The following is a 21,982-nucleotide window of genomic DNA, read 5'->3' as shown; positions in this document are numbered from 1 at the left end:
CTGAATTTTACATAAACATCACAGTTTTATTAGCCCGTGTATACGACATACGTATACACCATTAAAGCCTGCATAGCTTGATATATACTGGTCTATAGTACAGTGGACCCTCGATAATCCGAACACCTTCGTTCCCAGTCCAAACCGTCCGGATTACGAGTTTTCCGGACTGCCGAATTTCGTGTACCAGGTCAAAAAAATTGTCATGTAAGAGTTATCTCCCTTGATTATATACAATCCGGGACGTTTCATAAACACGTCAGACTTGTCAGACTTTTTAACAATAAATATACTTATGTTTCTGATATGATTCGTGTTTTGTTTTTTAGAAAGTAAAAAATAAACTATGTTTTTAAAAGAACATGTAAAGTGAAAATCGTTTTATTTATAGCGGGCATATGTAACCTACAAACAACACACATGTGTCACGTCCCGGAGGTTCACAATCAAGTAGAAATTACAAACGTTAAATACCTTAAATAAAATACCCGGATTTTACAACTTACCGTCAGTCCATGTTTTTTTTAATGATTTTTACGTACCAGAAACCCCAAGCTATCTATTTAAAAGTACGCGACACCAGCGAGAACTACCCAAGATGTCCGATAATTATTAAACCCGTATTCACTTAACAATGTGACGCTTAGTTAAGTATCAGACGACTATTGACTAATTTGTGTGTAATCAACCCAGTTCTTGTGATCACTGCTTAATACGTAAATGTGTATGTAATTAATAACATGCATCTTTCAATGAGTCGTCGTTTCATGTAACGGTGTTACAAAGCCGATAGATTTATCCGTGTTTACCCAATAAAAGTGTTAATGATGTTAATTACCGACCATAAATGTATTACATGTATTTGAGATTGATTAATTATCATATCACGTACTGTATGTTTGTGCATAAATTCTGTAACATTTAGGTCGTAGAGAAAAAGCAATGTACCGTTATAAAAACAAAAGCTACACATTGTAACACAGGTAAACACCCAGGGCTATGACCTGGCAGCGGTCTCTATGACTACGCACAGTGTCAAGCGATAGTCTGTACAGCTGTCGACACGGGTGACTTGCCCCGACATTTTTTTCTCCTCGTGGTGAAAAAATCGTCCGGATTATTGAGGGAAATTTACTAATGAAAAGTACGTTCCGTTCCCAAAATGGGCTTCCGGAATCGGAATCGGAATTTCCGGACTGGTGAGTACAAATAACGTTACGGAAATCCGTTCCCGTGCATTTCCGTCCAGACTGTGAGTTTTCCGGACTATCGGCGTCCGGATTATCGCTGGTCCACTGTATATAGCTCATAATATATCCTTAAGGGTATTGAATATGGTATAAAGTCAACAGTATATATACATCTTATAGAATATAGCATATTGCCTATTGCATATGTCATAGCATATAGTAGCCTATTGAATATGTCATAGCATATAGTAGTCTATTGTATATGTCATAGCATATAGTTGCCTATTGTATATGTCATAGCATATAGTAGTCTATTGTATATGTCATAGCATATAGCCTATGTCATAGCATATAGCCTATGTCATAGCATATAGTAGCCTATTGCATATGTCATAGCATATAGTAGCCTATTGCATATGTCATAGCATATAGTAGTCTATTGCATATGTCATAGCATATAGTAGTCTATTGTATATGTCATAGCATATAGTAGCCTATTGCATATGTCATAGCATATAGTAGCCTATTGCATATGTCATAGCATATAGTTGCCTATTGCATATGTCATAGCATATAGTTGCCTATTGTATATGTCATAGCATATAGTAGCCTATTGCATATGTAATAGCATATAGTAGCCTATTGCATATGTCACAGCATATAGCATATTGTATATGTCAAATTAGCATATAGTAGCCTATTGCATATGTCATAGCATATAGTAGCATATTGCATATGTCATAGCATATATTAGCCTATTGCATATGTAATAGCATATAGTTGCCTATTGCATATGTCACAGCATATAGCCTGTTGCATATGTCATAGCATATAGCCTATGTCATAGCATATAGTAGCCTATTGCATATGTCATAGCATATAGCCTATGTCATAGCATATAGTAGCCTATTACATGTCATAGCATATAGTTGCCTATTGCATATGTCATAGCATATAGCCTATTGCATATGTCATAGCATATAGTAGCCTATTGCATATGTCATAGTATATATCCTATTGCATATGTCATAGTATATATTAGCCTATTGCATATGTAATAGCATATAGTTGCCTATTGCATATGTCACAGCATATAGCCTGTTGCATATGTCATAGCATATAGCCTATGTCATAGCATATAGTAGCCTATTGCATATGTCATAGCATATAGCCTATGTCATAGCATATAGTAGCCTATTACATGTCATAGCATATAGTTGCCTATTGCATATGTCATAGCATATAGCCTATTGCATATGTCATAGCATATAGTAGCCTATTGCATATGTCATAGTATATATCCTATTGCATATGTCATAGTATATATCCTATTGCATATGTCATAGCATATAGCCTATATAAAGTCAACAGTATTATACATCTTATTACAATCATGATAGTTTGTCTATATTGCATATAATTATGTAACAGCTTATAGTCACAATCTAAAGTATGATACAGCCCATAGCATGATACAGCCCATAGCATAAAGTAAGGCAGACATGCACACATGCAGGTTCATTGTGAATCAAATGAGCTTTTGAGCAGCTGTAGGAGATTTTCTCCTGATGTTGTGTATTGTATGACTTCTGAACTACAGACAAACGTTTATAATATTCTAGCAGATCTTCATACACCAAGAAAAAATTTGTTCAAAATCTAATCTGATGTCCTATTCATCATTCCATGTATAAAATTCCCAACAAAGTGTGTCAAATATCAATTTGCATGGACACAGGTGTATTGATTTCAATTTTAGGCAGAAATATTTGGAAATTTTGTAATATGTTCTCTGCTTTTATGAATTTTCAATGAAATATTGGTATTACAACTTTTGCAAGTTATGTTTTTGATATTTCATGTAATCCATTATTCATAAGATACGAAATAGGATCGACAGAGCTGAAGGCTGAATTTTCATACCCAAGAGCAGACATGAAATGAGAAACTTTAAATTAAAACTATAAATCTGTATTATTCTAAAGGAAGAATAATGGATGTTATAAATTACTAACTTATGAATTCACTTCTTTCAGGGGAAGATAGCGACCGCAACAAAGACAATGAACCACTCGCCAGCAATGATGAGTTATCTCCCTTTTCAAATCAGATGGCACTATATGAGGTATGATCAAATGAAATAGAAAAAAGCAATGCAAATGAGTTGTGAGATTTTTCTAATATATATAAATTTCCTACAAGTGAACTTTTTTGGTGCATGTTAAAAACGGTCATCACTTGACTTTGTGTCAAATTTTATTTGTTGGTTCCCCAGGCTTAGTACAGGATAAATAAGTCCATAATTTTCATTCATAGAGCATAAACTTCAATGAATTTTCTCTTATCTCAAGTGCATCACCATATTTGGTAAGATTTATGGATTTAGTCCACTAGTTAGGAAAGGCAGTCAGGAAAGTTTTATCGTTATGGCCGCCCAAGTTCTTTCTATTGATTTATCAGCTCTTCTATATTAATATGCCAATTTCCAAACCTTAATTAGATTCCAAAAGCTGTTAAATTCTGTTATTAACAACATGAGAGTAGAACAAGACATCTGGAATCGAGTGTTGATGATTTGGGGTGACAGAGGGTCTGAGTTCCACGAAGTCTGAAAGACGACTGAGTTAGACGATTTAGTTTGAAGTAGCCGCAGTAAACGAGGGCTACAGCGTCGCAACTAAAATCATAGGTTTTTGGGCATAAAAACATCACATGTAATACTGGTAGCTCCTCTGTTCCATTTATGTTTAAATACATGCTGACCATCATATAACTGTCTCGCTGATGGATCTGTCTGGAGATGTTTAGGTGCCCTTAGTGTTAGGTCAATATTCAGGGACCTGGATTTTTGTAAGTATTGCTAGGTTATAGCTTTGGGTGCCAATCAACTCTCAGGACCTAAATTTGTTCAACAGAAAATCCTGAAAAAGAAGAAGATCAACACCTATACATAAATCATGAGCAGCCGTATTTGGTCGATATTTAAAGCATTAGCAGAGTTTGAATTCAAATCTATTTGTAGGCATAGTTGGAGTTTCAGCATGAGGAAAAACCTTGTATATTACAGATAGTACAATATGTTGTTATGAAATTGAACAATTTACGTCTAGACATTCAAATAAATCAAAAATTTGTTAGGTATTTTGGAATATAAAATATTTTTTGAAACCAAGCCTTTCTTATTAATCGAGCCGCAATGACTCTAGTTATCCCACTATATCATCAAGCCAGTTTTCTTGTAGACTCAGGGTCTTGCCTTTTCGGTACAAACTACGTTGGCTGAAAATAAAGCAAGGTATCTGGATTATCAGTGCCCCAATTAAATGGTAATAGAACTATCATTATTCCTGCCATAATGCCCAATTGGCTAGACTGTCTGTCTAGAATGGAAATGTCAGATTACCCAAAAAATTATTGACCATTTCAGTTTTATCGCACTAAATAACTTCATTTCTTCAGGGAATTTGATAATATCTAACAGTTGTTTTGACTCAATATCTCCTTAATATAGAAATTTAAAAAAAAAACAAGGTCATTGGAAACTAAAGTAATCTCTGTTGATTATCAAATCTTGTTTTGTGACCATAAAATACATAATTACTCAACTAGCACTAAGCCACCCCACCCCACCCCTAGTAGCAATTTAATGAAAAGGATTTTAAAGGGAGGGCGCTTATTGTGGAATGATCGAAGGTCGGGTTCCAAAAGACTTCATAGAAAGACGTGGGAGCTTATTGTCAAATGTAGGCTGGGTTCCAAAAGACTTCGTAGAAAGGGGAGGGGGCTTATTGCTGAGCAGGCCCTGGGGCTTAATTGCCAGTCGAGTGTACATACATATATGTCACTGACCTATGATGAAGTCCAGAACTGTGTTCAGTTATACTGTGATTTAAACACAGTATCAAATCCTGGTGTGTTGTTGTCTTAAATATTTCTATATACACAGACACTTTAGACGTTTCTCTTGGGGAAACCAAATTACAGCCATCTTTCACCAAATCCCTCAGGATTTCTAATGTTCTTGTTAAGTTCATTCATTAGCTAGCTGCCCACAGGACAAGCAAGCTTATATAGGCTGTGGTGTGATGTTGTTGATTTGTCCCACATGCACTTTTCCTTCAAACGACTTCTTCTCAATTGCCAAGATTCATGGTTTATTCAACCAGTAGCATACTGTGAATAAAACCTATCAAGTTTATTCATATGTATGACCTTGACCCTTTTTTCAAAGTCAGAGAGGTCATAATCTTTGAACAGCTTCTTTTAAATAGCCACTGGCAAAGAGAAAATAAGACGTTATGATATGAGGTTGTAATCAGTAATATGCTGAGAAGAACGGCTGTATTTGTTTGTTCAAATAAATGACCTTCACTCGCTTTCAAGGTCTTGAAAGAATCCCAGGTTTATGCTATTTGATTATTATTTTATGTTAGAAAAAAGAGATATATTTCTTTTGAATCCACACCATTTACTACTAAAATCAACTTTTAAATGAATGTAATGCAAATGAAATTAAAAAAAAAAAATTCCCAGTAGGCCTCAGAACAGACAAGAAGAACATTTCATTTCCTTGAACTGTTGTGTTTGTATAACTTATTTGCATTTATTTGACCTTTGACTCAGAGTTTAGCCTTTACATATCTGGCCACAAATCACTCTATTGAATGAAAACTAAAGCCTTGCTAAGCTGTAGTATGAACATGAATTGTTGTAATTTTTTCATTTAAAGTTGTTTTATTTTTCCTTTCGCATGATTAAAGGATGATCTGTCAGAACGAGGAAAGATTTCACAGATCATCAATAGAATTTCCAATTACCAAGCCGGCATTGAACCGAACATCAGTGAGCAATACAACGACAAACCGAAGCAGGTGAGCCAGTATAATTATACAGCTAAGGTTGTGTTGGTGTGAAATTTTCTCGCTCGAACCTCCTTTGGTCACAGGTTATAGCTGCGAGTATTGTTTTAACAGATATGTGTATTTTGGAATGTTCTTGGTTTGATTGGTGAGACTTGTGTTTAACAGATATTGCTTTGTGGATGCAAGATACATTGTAAAAGAATTTGTATCTCTGATGGAAGGCTTCAGATATAATGCTGTTTCTAGGTTAATACAGGCTTTTTTCACTACTTTGGAAATAGGGTCCAAGGTTGTGGCATTTGGAAAACAATTTGAAAAAATCTTAAGTAAAGAAAAATGGCCAGCACGAAGATATATATGAATTTGTTCATAGAAGGTTTGCTGCTCTCCAGTATAGTTATACTGTGCTGAATCCAAGACACCCAACAAATCATACATTGTATGGCAACATTGAGATGTTTTAACAATTTGTTAAACTTATGCGTACCACTCTTTTGGAAGTTTTAATATTTGGATTGGAAAACAAATAAAGTTTTTTGTCATCGGAAATAAGGCCCATATATATATTAAGGCCACAAACTTTTTCAGAAAAAACCCAGACCTTTTACTTTTGTTTAATATCGAAACAGGAAAAATACAACACATAATTAAACCTGAAGTCTGAATTACATTACAAGATTTTTCTGAAGTCAGCTATAATTCCCCTGTTTTTTCATATCTTCCTATATTTGTGTGGAAGTATCTTTTGTTCTTGACTGACTCTAACTAGTTTACTAGCCATCCCGATCTATTTAGTAAGAATTCTGATGTTTTTTAACTCTATATTTAGAAATCAATTCTCAGATTCTTTATTCCTGTTAAAATAGAAAGAAAAGCTTAAAATTTGTTGTTTCAGCTAGGGAACTAGTTTGTCAAAGCCAAAGGCAGATCTCTCATCTAACTTTACTTTTTGATGTCTTAAATTTCAAGCATGCACAATTAATTTTCCAAAATGGATCGAAATTCAGGATATCTTCAACTATGACTGGAAGCAATTTGCAAACAATTGCATTGTTTTAACTTAATCAGAATTTTTTTCTCTTCACTGCTTTGGGAATTTGGTCTATGGGTTTGGATTTTCGGGAAAAGGGTGTGACAGAATCTCCAATTAAGAAAAAAACCAAACACAAAGATATTTAGATTTAATCACACACATTTGAATCATGTGTTTGTTAACTTTCTATGATTGCAAGGTTTTTTTTTTAAATGTTTGTATTAGACTGTATTTGGATTTCAATTTGAAAAATTCAATGAATATTACTGGTGCCTGCACCTTCATTTATTGTCAATCTGGACTTTGTAGAACAACAGATTTCCCCTGCGGTTCATACTCTGTTTATAGTTAACAAAAGAAAGGGAGGATCTAAAAAGACATTCTCGTTGGTTAGTTTTTTGCTGGTGGCTTGGGAAAATTTAAATACAGACCTGATTTAAGACAAGAAATGAAAACAAATCTCGAAATTGTTCAAGTCAAATTCAATTGAGATGGATTTTCCAATGCTAAAGGAATCGGTTCGTCAATTACAGTTTCTGGATTCAGTGAAATGGAAGCCTGATGATTCAATTTATTTTAGAAATCTTTATAGTAGAATTCTTTTGTTTCATTTCTTAAAGATGAAAGTCTCAAAGTACTCCTATTTTCCTTATTGATTCTCAAAACTACGCAACTTACCATATTCATCCTGAAAAAATCCCCTTCCCCTAGTGAAAAAGTTTAGTACCATATTTATCCTCATAGAAACCCACTCCCATAGTGAAAAATTTAGTACCATATTCATCCTCAAACAAGCCCCCTATGAACAATTCAGTACCATGTTTATCTTCAAAAAAGCCCCTTCCCTGAGTAATTTTTTTTATCATATTTATCTGCATATAAGCCCCCTCCCCTTGTGAAAAAGTTAAATACCATATTTATCCTTGAAAATTACCCCCTCCCCTCATGAAAAAGGTTAATATTAAGATTAGGGAAGGTTTATTTGTAAACCACTTATAGCTTACTAATTTAAAATTGGTGATTCTGGAAAAATGAAGAAGGGAGCTTATTTGTGGACAAGCGCTTATTTGAGAAAGAAATACAGTACTGTGTAAAACTACCCTGAAATCATCCCTAACTTGAAAGAAATACTTCTCTTGAATTCCTGGTGTGACAGTTATCTCCCTTTGTTTAAGATTGGTTTGGTTTGGTTTGGTTTATTTTGTTTAACGTCCTATTAACAGCTAAGGTAATTTAAGGACGGCCCTCCCGTGCGTGCGACATGCATGCGTGTGGTGAGTGCGTATGTGTGTTTTGGGAGGCTGCGGTATGTTCGTGTTAAGTCTCCTTGTGATAGGCCGGAACTTTTGCCGATTTATAGTGCTACCTCACTGAAGCATACTGCCGAAGACACCCAGCAGCACACCCCACCCGGTCACATTATACTGACAACGGACGAACCAGTCGTCCCACTCCAAATATGCTGAGCGCTAAGTAGGAGTAGTAACTACCATTTTTAAAGACTCTGGTATGTCTCGGCCAGGGGACAGAACCCAAAGCCTTCCTCACAGTGGGGAACGCTCAACTAAAAGCCAAAAGTGAGGCATTGTCAAGGGAGACATTAGGAAGAAGAAAGTTGTTAAGAAAGAAGAGAAAAGATAAGATCCCAAATTTAGTCGCCTCTTACGATCATGCAATGGGGGCAGTAGGTTCAATTCGTACGCCCTACCTGCAGGGCAGCTTTGTTTAAGAATGAGTCACTGAATTAAAAGCGTTCTTCAAACTAAACTGATGTAAACACCATTAAACAGACTACAGAAGAAATTTAATCCATAATAGATTTTTTTTCTGCTGTCCTTAAAAAAAAAATTATCTTTAATTATTTCCTGTGTAATTCGATCAGGATACAATCTTTTTTATGTGTTCATTAAATGCTAAATTAAATTTGTTTGTTCCATTTTGAATGCATCTTTAAATCTTAAGTGAAATACAATATTATGAATTCACTTTAAGTTTTGTGAGAATTTATATATTGCCAGCAGGTGTGACAAAGACCTCTGCTAGCTAAGTTTCCTTCTTCATGACATACCATGATTTTCTACTACGGCTGTCCAGACTGAATTCCTCTGACAGTATAAAAGTGTAGTAATTCTAATTGATGGGTCCCCTGTAGCCATATAAAATCGCTTCCTCTGCTAGATTCTGACGTTCATCGGTATTGTACTTGTGATAAATCAACTGTATTTTGTTGAACTTTATCCATGTTACATTTGCAGATTTATAGCGAGATTTATGTTTTAACTACAGAATGTGCGTGAGATCAGGAAAAAATTGTTTCACTGCTTTCTATGTGTCAACTAGATGTTGTCACGAAGTGTTCTGAAGCATCCAGTTTTTTGAGATTTCACCATTTACTCATTGATAGTGATATGATAGTGATATTTTGCATGAAAGTTCCTTTGGAATCAAACCTCATTACTGTGCATGATACAAGTTTGGAAAATGAAATAATTTTTTCCCGTAAACTTTTCACGTTTTGAATTATGATAAATTTTATGTAAGATGACATTGCTGTGGAAAGGGGAATGGGGGCTGCCACAATTTGCAATATTCTCTTGTTCATTTTTTTAGGTGAGTAGTCTTAGAAATAGCATTAAGAAATAATATGGATTAAATTTGATCAAAAGACAATGAAACTGAACCGGAAAAGGGAGATAATTTGGGTAAATTTGGTAGGTATCTTTTTTTTTCTTTGACTTACAATAGTCTGGACTTTGCTTATTTTCTGAACTACAGTTGACAAGAGCTTATTTACAAATAAATATGGTATTAATTTTATCTAGGCCCCTGGAGATCTGTCCAGGGTGATACTCAATGTGTTCACCATGCAGCAACATAACCTTAATTGAATACTGGTTGATCAAATCTTGTGTCTCCCTCCAACCAAGGTAATACATGTAGACACAGGACAACATGACATTGTGTGTATACATGTATACTTGATTTATTTGTAGAATATTCCAGACAAGGTACGGAAAGTTGCTTGAGGCTTTTAGACTTTTCAATCGCTGTAAAACATTTATTGTATAATATGTAATGCAATTGTCTTCCATTGTTTGATTTTATTTCAATCCATTTTCACCATCATTTTGTCAATTTTGAATTCATGTATATATAAACCTTGAATTGACCTCATTCCTTTAAGAGTTGTACTGTTTAGAAATTATCAAAATTTGATATTTTATTTTATTTCTGATTTTTTGAATATTGATATAATTTTTATAATGGATATTTTGTTGAGTACTAACATATATGCATTTTACAGCAACCTTTCAAAAACAAATACAAATATTGATCATCGAAATTACTCCATGTGAATCACACTTTGCAAAGAAATATTTCAAAAAATTATTTTGTGTAAGATAACATTTTTCCTATAAACAAAAAAAGTGAACTGAAAACTTTCAGGGTTTAGGTTGATATAGTTCTACTTTTAATCCTACAGTTCGTGATGTTGCTACCAAAACAATTATAATATGCACAGCATCAAAATGAAAGATTGATATTTGTAGAGGGAAGCTTAAAGTATCTCTTGAAGCAAAAACAACATGTTTTTAATGCATTTAAAATAAAGAGAGATTATATACTCTAAGTGAAAAAGAAAACAAAATGATAAATTCTCCTGTACTTATTGAACCCTCTATCTTAAATGTAGTTTTAGAAATTTTTTAATGTTTTTTTTTTTAATATCTTTAAGTACTGTTTAAGATCTGGAAGTAAAAATTCTTACATTTTTTTTATAAAAAGTAATAATAAAAAAAATCTGATTCAGAGTTTGCATTCTTCAAATATTTACAGAATTTTCATGAATGTCTTCCCTTCCTTGTTATACCTTTTAAAGATGAAACAGCCAGCAATGCTGCCGTAGAGTACGAAATGCGAGATTTGTGATTTTTTGCTAATGTATTTTATTCCATGGTTTTGTAGTTTGCATGCAATTTCATGACTTACCAACAAATGTTTTTAAATGTAATTCTTAATTGCAGGATTTTGTTGAGGCAGGAGAGGAAATAAAAATAAAATTCATGTGTCAGATAATTTTTTTAAAAGATACTTAGCGAGATTGGAATACATTAATTGTGGATGTGTGTGTCATTAATTACATAGCTGGTTTAATTTAGTAGGGGTTACGTTTGAGGTTTTCTTTAAGAGACATGACGTCCTCCCATTCTTGCTATCAGGCAACAATCATCGTTTTAGCTATCCCATCATCCTTAGTCATGTCTGCCAAAATATCAGATGAAAAAGGCAACCCGGGGGGGCTGTACATTGGAATTTATCAATATAAATCAAGTTTGTTTGTTTGCTGGGTTCATCACCCTATAGAGACCAACCAACCAATTGTTTTCCCATAGACTTTAGTGTTAACGTTTTGGATTATTTCATTCAAATTCTTGAATTGAATGTGACGATTATGGTTTATAACAAAAGTTTAGGGTCTGGTATAACACTTAATCAAAAAAAAAAAGTTGGGTCCTTCAGCTCAAATTTTCTCCAGGGTAGCCATTTTGAAAATAGGTGAATTTCGCAGTAAAAATTCTCAAAAATCTTCAATGTTTACTTGTTTACTATTATGACGTGAACTTTTGGGAAAAAAAACAATCGGACTTGCAAAATTTATAACAACATTTCTTATGGATAGTTTCCTATCAGACTACATATCTATTTTCTCACTTCCTAACATACTGGCCAATCAGTGGCTGCCAGACATTTTATCCCTGGCTCAACTTTCTATACACAGGGGCTGTTTCAAAAATATATTTTTTCAATTGGTTGGTTGTTCCCTATGAACAGCCAGGGTCATTTTGAGGTGGGGTCTCTTTGTAGAAGTTGCCTAGTTGATGATTACCTCTAAGAACAACGTACAGGAAGCACTTCGTCTTGCCTTGCCCAAGGACATAATCCCCACAACTCAGACTGCCTGTTTCTCTAGTAACACAAACCACCGCGAGTAGGGAGTGTCAAACCAAGCACCTTGAATGACTTCACCTGACATTATATGGCCAACATTCTAACCAACTGCGTTATTTTAGCCCCATTGCAAATTATATAGCACAGTAAGCCATGGTCAAACTGAATATTGCCTCACCCAGGATTTTCCACTATCTTTTTTTACCATGTCGGCTATGTTGGGTAGGACAGTGCGGTGTGATAACACTATAAATGTGTCATTGATCAATACAATTACCTCTGTAAACAGTCTTCATATCACTTGAGCTGTTGCAATATTGCAAAACCACAAGCTAGAAAAAACTATCATGAATGAAACTTTTAAATTGAAGGACTGAAAAGTTAAGTTTGAAAAAAAAAACTATAACACTCATTATTTTCTTAAATTTCTCATATGTGTATTTGAAAATTTTGTCCTTGAACACAACTTTGAAGTTATTAGGTTAACTTGAACAAATAAATGATGATTGAAACTGATTTGTTCTAGGTTTTTTTCACTTATTATTTCTTCTTACTTTGAAAAAATAAATCTTTGGGTAAAATTAAAAGTTCTAGTATTCTTACAGATTGATAATGTAATAGTTTGAAGCCTAATAATGATAAAGAAAAGTCAAAGTCAGGAACAGATCATGTCCTAGCTCTCATCTCTCTTTTGTGTGTTATAGTTATTGCTAGAAGCTCCTATGGCTGAAAGGCTCAGTAGGTAGAGTGTCGGACTAATGATTTCTCTGGTGAAAGTCCAAGCTTTGTGCTTCAATTGCTACTAAATTGGGTCAGTTTTTATACCCCCTGCAACGAAGTTAGGGGGGGTATACTGGAATCACCTTGTCCGTCCGTCCGTCTGTCTGTCACAAAATTTGTCCGGCTATGCATTCGCTCATTTCTTTATGGATTTCACTCAAAGTTGGTTTATAGTTAGAAGACCATATAAACTTGTGTCCCCTGCAGTGATTTTGCTATTTAGCCCTTTTTAAGAGAGTTATGCCCCTTTTTCATACAAAATGTGTCATAATTTTGTCCGGCTATGCATTCACTTAGTTTTTGATGGTTTTTCTTGAGACTTTATACAGAGTTGAAAGATGGCATGAAGTTGTGTCTCCAGTAACGGCTTCTCCCGAAAAAAAACTTTTTACAGAGTTATGCCCCTTTATGTAAAAAATGGTTACTAGCTTGTCCGGCTATGCATTTGCTTTGTTTTCAATGGATTTTCTTGAAACTTTTTACACAGTTGAAGGACTGCATGCACTTGTGCCTCCAGTAAATGCCTTTTTCCGAAAAAAGTTTTTTTTCATAGTTATGCCCCTAGCGCTTTATTTGAAAAATGGTTATAATTTTGTCCAGTTATGCATTTTCTCATTTTTCACAAAATTGGTGTATATAGTTAAAAGACCATATGGTGTTGTGATTTCCCCCCAAGTAGTCCTTTTAAACAAAATATGCCACTTTAGCCCTTTTTAACAGAGTTATGCCCCTTTTTCATACAAAATGTGTCATAATTTTGTCCGGCTATGCATTCACTTAGTTTTTGATGGATTTTCTTGAAACTTTATACAGAGTTGAGGGATGGCATGAAGTTGTGTCTCCAGTAATGGCTTCTTCCCAAAAAACTTTTTTACAGAGTTATGCCCCTTTATGTAAAAAATGGTTACTAGCTTGTCCGGCTATGCATTTGCTTTGTTTTCAATGGATTTTAATAAAATTTAGTATGTAGTTAGAGGAACCTATGAGGCTTAGCTCTATGCAAAGATTTTGCCGAATTTCCAGTTCTAATAGAGTTATGCCCCTTTTTCTTTAAAGACGAGCAAAATTTTGTTTGGCTATGTATTCACTTAGTTCTAACCTAAACATAGAACATGTTTGAATTGGTTATAGTACCATAAATAGGCAGCTTGACAAAGTATCCAAACCAATCATGGAAAAGCGGGGGGTATACTTGTCACCCCCTCAGTGACAGCTCTAGTTGTTTCTCAGGAAGCTTACATTGACCATGGACTTCCATGTGCTCTTGATATTTGGTTTTGAGCAAGATATTTTACCCCAATTGCTCTGGATAGCACATAGGACAGGCTTCCTGTATATTCTTTAGTGAGGTAGCCACCGGCTACTACAGTAATAATTTACTAGTATTTAGTAAATAATACTACTTATTTTGAGGAAAGACCCCCCCTCCTCAAAATAACCCAGTCAGTTGGCAGAAGATCCAAAAACAGACAAATCCATCACTGAAACTTATTTCGGCTTTTGGTTATATTTAAGTTTGTTAATCCACAAATATACAGTGTTTTACAGAAACATTTGTTTGATGGGACATATGATAGAACTTGTATAGAAAAAATTCTGGTAAATCAGATTAGAGTGAAAATATGGATTCTACTACAGCAGTGTATATGGTATTATGATGGATATATATAGGACACACATTTATTAGATTAGATATTGCAATCACAACTTACAAATTGATGTGAACGATGCTGCTGAGGAAAAATGTCACCCACAAATCATTGGAATGGATTTGTTATTTGTGAGGTGCCCAGAGTATATTTTTGCACATTATTAGTCTCCATTCCAAACCTGATTATTTTTTGACCGTCACAGATATAAATTCGCAGGAGATTTCCATGATGAATTGACTGAAATTTTTTATATAAAAGAGAATGAGGAATTTTTCTACACAGCTAATGTTTCTACTGCTTGGCTGCTGGTAATCATTTTTTGATATCAAGAGACACTCATTGATTTTTATCCCCATCAGGAATGAATCATGATGCTATCAAAGACTCATATTCAGCTGTTCGATTGGTTCTAAGCTGACCAATCAGATACTCATGTATTGTTTGATTGGTTCTAAGCAGACCAATCCGATAATTATGTATCTTATCATTTGATTGGTTCTAAGCAGACCAATCAGATAATTATGTATCTATCATTTGATTGGTTCTAAGCTGTCCAATACAATACTCATGTATCGTTTGATTAGTTCTAAGTTGACCAATCCAATACTCATGTATCATTTGATTGGTGCCAAGTTGACCAATCCAATACTCATGTATCATTTGATTGGTTCTAAGTTGACCAATCCAATACTCATGTATCATTTGATTGGTTCTAAGTTGACCAATCCAATACTCATGTATCATTTGATTGGTTCTAAGTTGACCAATCCAATATTCATGTATCATTTGATTGGTTCTAAGTTGACCAATCCAATACTCATGTATAATTTGATTGGTTCTAAGCAGACCGTTCCATACTTGTGTTTTGTTCGATTGGTTGTAAGCTGACTAATCTGATTCTTGTGTTTTTAACATTAAAAGGTGATATTATTGAAGAATGTACTGCAAAGTTTTAAGGAAAATACAACTAGGAATACAGCAATATTTTCAGTATTCAATTTATTTTTTCATCTTTCGATTTTGTTTTCATTTAACAGTTGGTGTTCTAGATTGCATGAAATACATTAATTGAATGATTTTTAAAGAAATTACTTTAACTAACATAATTTTTATCCTACGAATGCTTTTCTGCACCTTTATGATTGCATGCAAGGTTGAAAATTCCAGAATTCATTTTGATATGGAAACATCTAAAATTTTATTAAAAATTATAAAATTATACTCCTATTGAAAAATATTTGCTCTGAAAGAGGTATACAAGAGGGTAGACATGGCTGACATTATCACAATGGTCTTAGACTCATAATGGACCTGAAATGGCTTAAAAACTCTAAAATTGTATGAATTTCCTTGGAAACATTGTGCTTTATGCCAAGGACAATTAGCACATGTTCTTGTCAGAATTTGGTCCCTAATTAACCTTTTAACCTTAATTTCAGGCAAAGCTTGGAACCCTTCTTGGTGTATACCTGCCGACCATACAGAACATCTTTGGCGTGCTGTTGTTTATCCGTATGACGTGGATTGTTGGTATGGCTGGGGCACTGGAGAGTCTTGGCATTGTCATCATATGCTGTTGTACTGTAAGTTTATATACAACCATATTTGTCCAGGAATAAGGTCATGTCTGCTAATAATTAAATCAGTGCTTGATTTTCAGGCAAATAAAGATACAATATTCAACATAATTAGTACACCTGTCTGCATAACACAGTCCCCACCTTTTTTAGAAAAAGAGGATGGTTGTGCTAATTGAAACATAAAAATTCCTTACCTTGCTGATCTGCTAATATAATCCCTAATCTTTTAACCAAAGACTAGATTTTTTTGCTACATAAAGATATTTGAATGAAAAGTTGTTAATTTCTTCACCCAGATTTCACATGGAAACATTTCCCTGTACATGGCTACCTTTTGTGTTTTTGTATAATCACACAGTGTGCTTATTAAGTTAAATACAGTATTAATATTTGGATATTATTAAAATAAGTAGTTTATATAATGTTTTGAACATTATAGTATTATAATATATTGTAGTGCTTTATGATGGAGCTTTTAAGAGAAGCAGCACTATATGAGTAAATATAGTAAAAGAGTTATCATAGAAAATATTTGAGGTGGTGTACATGTATACGTCACTATTGTGGCATTTAAATTAGGTAATGATTATCTTCTTACAACCTACTATAGAATGAAAATTTGACTACATCATCAGCATCATAAAATGTCATTACAATAAGACATGCAATAATAACATTTCTGACTTTAGTGTGTACTAGACATAATTTAATGTTCAAATTTTGGCTTCGTTCTTGAAATTGATTTTCCAACTGAAGTAACCCTCACTCCCTATGATGATGGAGCTAATTTCAGTATAAAATGTTAGCTGTTTCATCAGTATAAGGGTTTCAGCAAATTCAAACCTGACAAGCCTGCACGTTTGAAACACTTACCAGTTGATATTTCTTTGTGAGAGTAACGGCTGACATCTTAGAAACCCTGTTTTAAATGGCAGTTCAAGATGGATGATTCTTATCCAGTTACATGTATATTGTGATATTCGTCTACACAAGGACTTTAATTGATCTCTGATCATCTGGAAAAAAATCTATTGTTCCAATAGATCTCCTTTAAAGGACCTATGCTTCTCTTTTGTTTGTCCTTGAAATTTTTCAAATAATCCAAAATTGTTCCAGCAAGTCTCTATACTATAGACACGATCAAAATTGTCCGAATAGATGCAAAGTACAAGTAGAGGTACATGTTTAATTTTAAAATCTAATGGTCGGTACTAAGTGTTATTCAAATGTTTGTATTTCGTATAATATTGATTTAGGTAATTTCGTTGGATTCTTACCAAGTCCACATTTCTGGAACTGTCATTGGCAGAGAGATTTTTTTTAAAATATTTCATCTGTTGAAAGTTTAAAATTTTTATAAATGTATGAAATCGTAACATTTTTCACACTGCAACTCTGCAGGGGCTGCAGATGCCTGACATTTGAAACAGGACAAGCCTTTATATGACCGTGAACAAATTTTTGCAGACGGCAATGTGATATATGATTTATGGTGTACGATATCAGAAACCACACATCTGTAGTTGTGTATTGTTTGCCTGCCTTTTCCTAATAACAAGTGTGTCATTTTCAGACAATGTTAACAGCTATATCGATGAGTGCCATCGCAACCAACGGTGTCGTTCCTGGTGGTGGGTCATACTTTATGATATCTCGAGCGCTGGGACCAGAATTCGGTGGAGCCGTCGGGATTCTCTTCTACCTAGGGACCACAGTGGCTTCGTCCATGTATATCATTGGATCTATAGAGATATTGGTGGTAACTATCAATCCCATCGTACGCTAACAAACTCAGTCATGGAATGGTATATAAATGTCAGGAACAATTAGTGCAATTGTTCAGACAAACAGATTATTTTAATATAAATGTTTCCATAAGAGAAACGTGATGTCGTCTACAATTCTAATTTACGCAGTACATGTATTCGTGCTTGTCATGTATCACTATTTCATCACTATGCATTTTTTTTTTTTTATAAAAATCCAGATGGCATTAAATCAAAGCTGACCCTTTACCAAAACAACAAATGCCTTAGCAGTTCAAACTCTAATATGGAATAACATTATATTCACACCACATATCCTTTATCATTGAATCTGGGCTGGTACCCCATTAATTGATTTTCAAACATGACTCCATACTTCCACAATTCAGAAATCATTACTCAATAATCATATGATAGTTACAACAATTCCTAACACTAGCTCACCCCTGAAATAAAATCTCCTTACCCAATATCCCCTAAAATGATAGCTTAAATTCATTTTCTTGTAAAACACAGTGTATGAAAGTATACATGAAAATTCTTTAGACAATTTGTCTACAGAAAATTGAAATCCCATAGCTCGCCCAAGTCATTTTTCCATAAGCCCATTTTGTAAACATATTGTTGAAAGTAGCATAAGTAACTGTGTCACGCAAACACTTGCATCATCAAGTTCATACTCACTCAAATGTTTGAAGCCAATAACATGCTGTTCTTGGTAAAAACACCTTGATTGTTAGCTCTGATTTCATATGATCATTTATCAGAAAATATTGGAATGTTGTTTTACATGAATTGTAATGTATGTCAGGACTCAAACTTTTCATAGCCAATCAGGCCAACACTTAGAAATTTTACATAGAGCGTCCAGGTTTTCTATAGCCTCACACAATCAGACTACCTTTACTTTCGAACACTGAAAACATGTTCTTCATGTGCTTAATTTATTTTCTTGTAAAACATGTTCTTTAGGTGGGTAAATGTGAATGCATTTCAACCTAAGTTCATATTTCTGCTGTACTGGTTATTTGTCTGATGAAGCTGATGAAACATCTCGCTCAAATCTACACTAAATGATATACCAAAGTCTATTACTGGTCATTTGTCTGATGAAGGTGACAGTGTAGTCACCAAAACATCTCGCTCAAATCTACACTAAATGATATACCAAAGTCTATTACTGGTCATTTGTCTGATGAAGGTGACAGTGTAGTCACCAAAACGTCTCGCTCAAACCCACATAGCGTGATATTCCAAAGTCTGTTCACATTAACTTGTGCTCAGTGCCATTTCTTATTGTATTAGACCTTGTATTCAGCTCTATTTCTGTCAAAACAGGAAGGGGCCATAACATTTCAAAAACAAGTTATTTCTTACTCATTGTTTAAATACACTGAAAGACAGGACTTATGTAAGTTTGTCGCTTACCGTATATATCCTTCACCCTCAAAAAAGCCCCTCTTAATTTCTGCAGAATCGGTCACTTTTAAAATTGTGACCTTATATTGGTTCATGTACAAGTAAACCCTTTCCGAAATTTTATACTAAACTTTCACACTAGGAGAGGAGGCTTATTTGAGATTAAATATGGTACTCAACTATTTCAAATTTTTCTCTTACAGAAATACATGGCGCCCCAGATGTCTATATTTGGTGACATGGACATACAGGCAAACGCATTCAACAACTACCGGGTGTATGGGACGTGTGTGCTCATTCTCCTGGCGATCATCGTATTTATAGGCGTGGCCTTCGTCAGTAAATTTGCTGCTCTTTCTCTCGCTTGTGTCATCCTCTCAATCTTCTGTATATATATCGGCATCTTCGCATCTAACCCGGACAGTAGTTTATCGTAAGTACACATTATCAAGCATTCAAACAAATCATTAAACATTTAATTGTTACATGTTGTTGAGGTGCTTCCAAGATTCTTGAAAGATAAATGGATATATAATTAATCTTATAGCCAAGTTTGACAAGTGCTGTCACAGTTTGTGATGAAATCTTTTGATATTGTATTAAATTTTGTATGTGTAGGGAAAATGCCAGTATTGTGTTAAGATGTTGTGTTTGTAAGAGCAATTTATTATGGTTTTGCCTGTAAGATTTGGATTTGATCAATTTGATAAAGCTGATATTTTTGCACATGCAGATTAATCAATTTCAAAAGTGACATGTGTCATACTTTGTAGATGTCAGTTATTTTTGACCAATCAGAATCATTTTTTCTGATCACTGCATAAAAATCTCCCACTGTCACATTATACAGGTGAACTAGTCGCCCAATCCCAGAATGTTCCCCACTTTTAAAAATGCTATACACTAAGCAGGAATAAAAACTACCATTTTAGGTACTTTGGTATTTCTTGAACCCAAAGCATTCCTCACAGGGGAGAACACTCAACTAAAGGCCAAAATGTGAGGCAGTGTCAAGGGAGACATTAGGAGGAAGAAAGTAATTGAAAAATTAAAAAAAATCCAATTTAGTCATGAATCATATATATTGCAAAGGGGGGAAGCAGGTGCGATTCTTACGCCATTCTTGTAGGGCAGTGGTGTATGTGAGGGATTTTATATGGTGTTGACCATTATATTAAACATTGTATGTGTTGTATGAGATATTTTGTATAATGCATTCAATGTTTCTGAGGATGTTAAATGTATTAAATGTTGAGTCCGCTGTATGAAACATTGTATGTATCGTACCTGTATTGTATGTGTTGTATTTAACTTTGTATGTGTTTTAATAGATGTTGTATATGTTATAATAGATGTTGTATTAGATGTAGTGTCCGCTGTATTAAACTTTGTAGCCTATATGTTGTAATAGATGTTGTATTAGATGTTTCGTGTGTTGTAATAGATGTTTAAGCATGTTTGATGATGTTTGTTTTATTTCAGCATGCTACTGATGCTACTACACTGTAGATTTAATACTGAAGAGGTAAACATTGATACAGTGTGATGCCCTCTGACCTCTGACCTTTCTCCTTATACATCAACTCTGATTGACCTTACTAACCCGTTTGATCAGATATTATTATCTTGATAACAGGTTTTGTTCAATTATTTCAAAATTGTTAATATTTATTAATAGAAAAATATGTACCGTTAACGGTATTTCTTTTTAATTAAAACTTGCGTATTTCTAATTAATGATGGAACAGATTTGGTGTTATTGTCCATTTCAGCTAAATATATCAAGTTTTATTACTAAATAAATTTAGTTAGTAGATCTTCTATGGTGAATGCGGTAAGTTTAATTAACATTTGATAGGTTTGCTATTTCATAGTTGTCAATGATTTTTTTTTCTTTTTCATAAATTTTGTGCATTGGACAGTTTTACGTAGCAACATGTTAAGCATGGAACAATTAGTCATTGTTAATAGTCAAATTTTGTCATTGCCAGGAACGGTAGGTGGGTTTTAGGCATGCAACCTGTTAATTTGTTGTCAGGTTCTCCCAGAGAATAGCTCAGCCTGCCTGTCAGTCTATGTTGGTTCTGTGAAACAAATCTTCCCTGGGGAATCAATTTGTGTGATGGTTTCTACTCCAGAATCCTAAAAAATTGTTACATGGAATTAATGGCTTTTCTAAAGCATGCGATTCCATAGTGAAATGAACTCTGTTACCCTCAGTTATTGAACAAGACAGTCGTAACAGTGAAAGTCATTAGAGGATGGTTATGATAATTAATTATTTAGTTTACGATTTATCATCGAATAGACCACTATAATGTTGACTGTTTGTTTCTTTAAACGGAAAAAAATTACAGGTTGATTACTTGGAGTCATTCTTACAAGTACAGGATGATCTTTGAACTTGAGGAGAGATATTTGCCTTAAAACCCATCAATTAACTCTTCAAATATTTTTTTGAGATCATCCCTGAAAGCGTGTTTGTGGTGACATCCAAATTCTTGTTTGAGACATTCCACAAAGTTATGTTATGATTCCTATACATCTTGGTTGAGACATTCCCCTAAGTTGTGCTGTGATGACATGACACATCCAAAATCCTGTTTTGAGACATTCCCCTATGCTGTGCTGTGATGACATCCATAATTCTGTTTGAGACATTCCCCTATGTTCTGTTTGTGATGACATCCAAAATCCTGTTTTGAGACATTCCCCCAAGCTATGTATGTGATGACATCCAAAATCCTGTT

At 34.2% G+C, this 21,982-nt stretch overlaps 1 protein-coding gene across 2 annotated transcripts in view; it reads left to right on the top strand.

Annotated features, from left to right (window-relative positions):
- LOC117338190 (solute carrier family 12 member 6-like) overlaps positions 1-21,982 on the top strand; it is a 114,189-nt gene that overhangs the window by 60,877 nt on the left and 31,330 nt on the right. For both annotated transcript variants that reach the window (XM_033899446.1, XM_033899445.1), the window contains 5 exons: positions 3,227-3,315; positions 5,951-6,061; positions 15,907-16,050; positions 17,621-17,806; positions 19,436-19,665. In XM_033899446.1, the coding sequence (XP_033755337.1) occupies positions 3,227-3,315; positions 5,951-6,061; positions 15,907-16,050; positions 17,621-17,806; positions 19,436-19,665 (760 nt within the window). The remainder of the gene's footprint in view (positions 1-3,226; positions 3,316-5,950; positions 6,062-15,906; positions 16,051-17,620; positions 17,807-19,435; positions 19,666-21,982) is intronic.

This window comes from Pecten maximus, chromosome 11, assembly GCF_902652985.1.
Source record: "Pecten maximus chromosome 11, xPecMax1.1, whole genome shotgun sequence".
NCBI classification, from domain to species: Eukaryota; Metazoa; Mollusca; class Bivalvia; order Pectinida; family Pectinidae; genus Pecten; species Pecten maximus.
The sequence above is the reverse complement of the archived record's forward strand: the minus strand, read 5'-3'. Positions and strand labels throughout refer to the sequence as shown.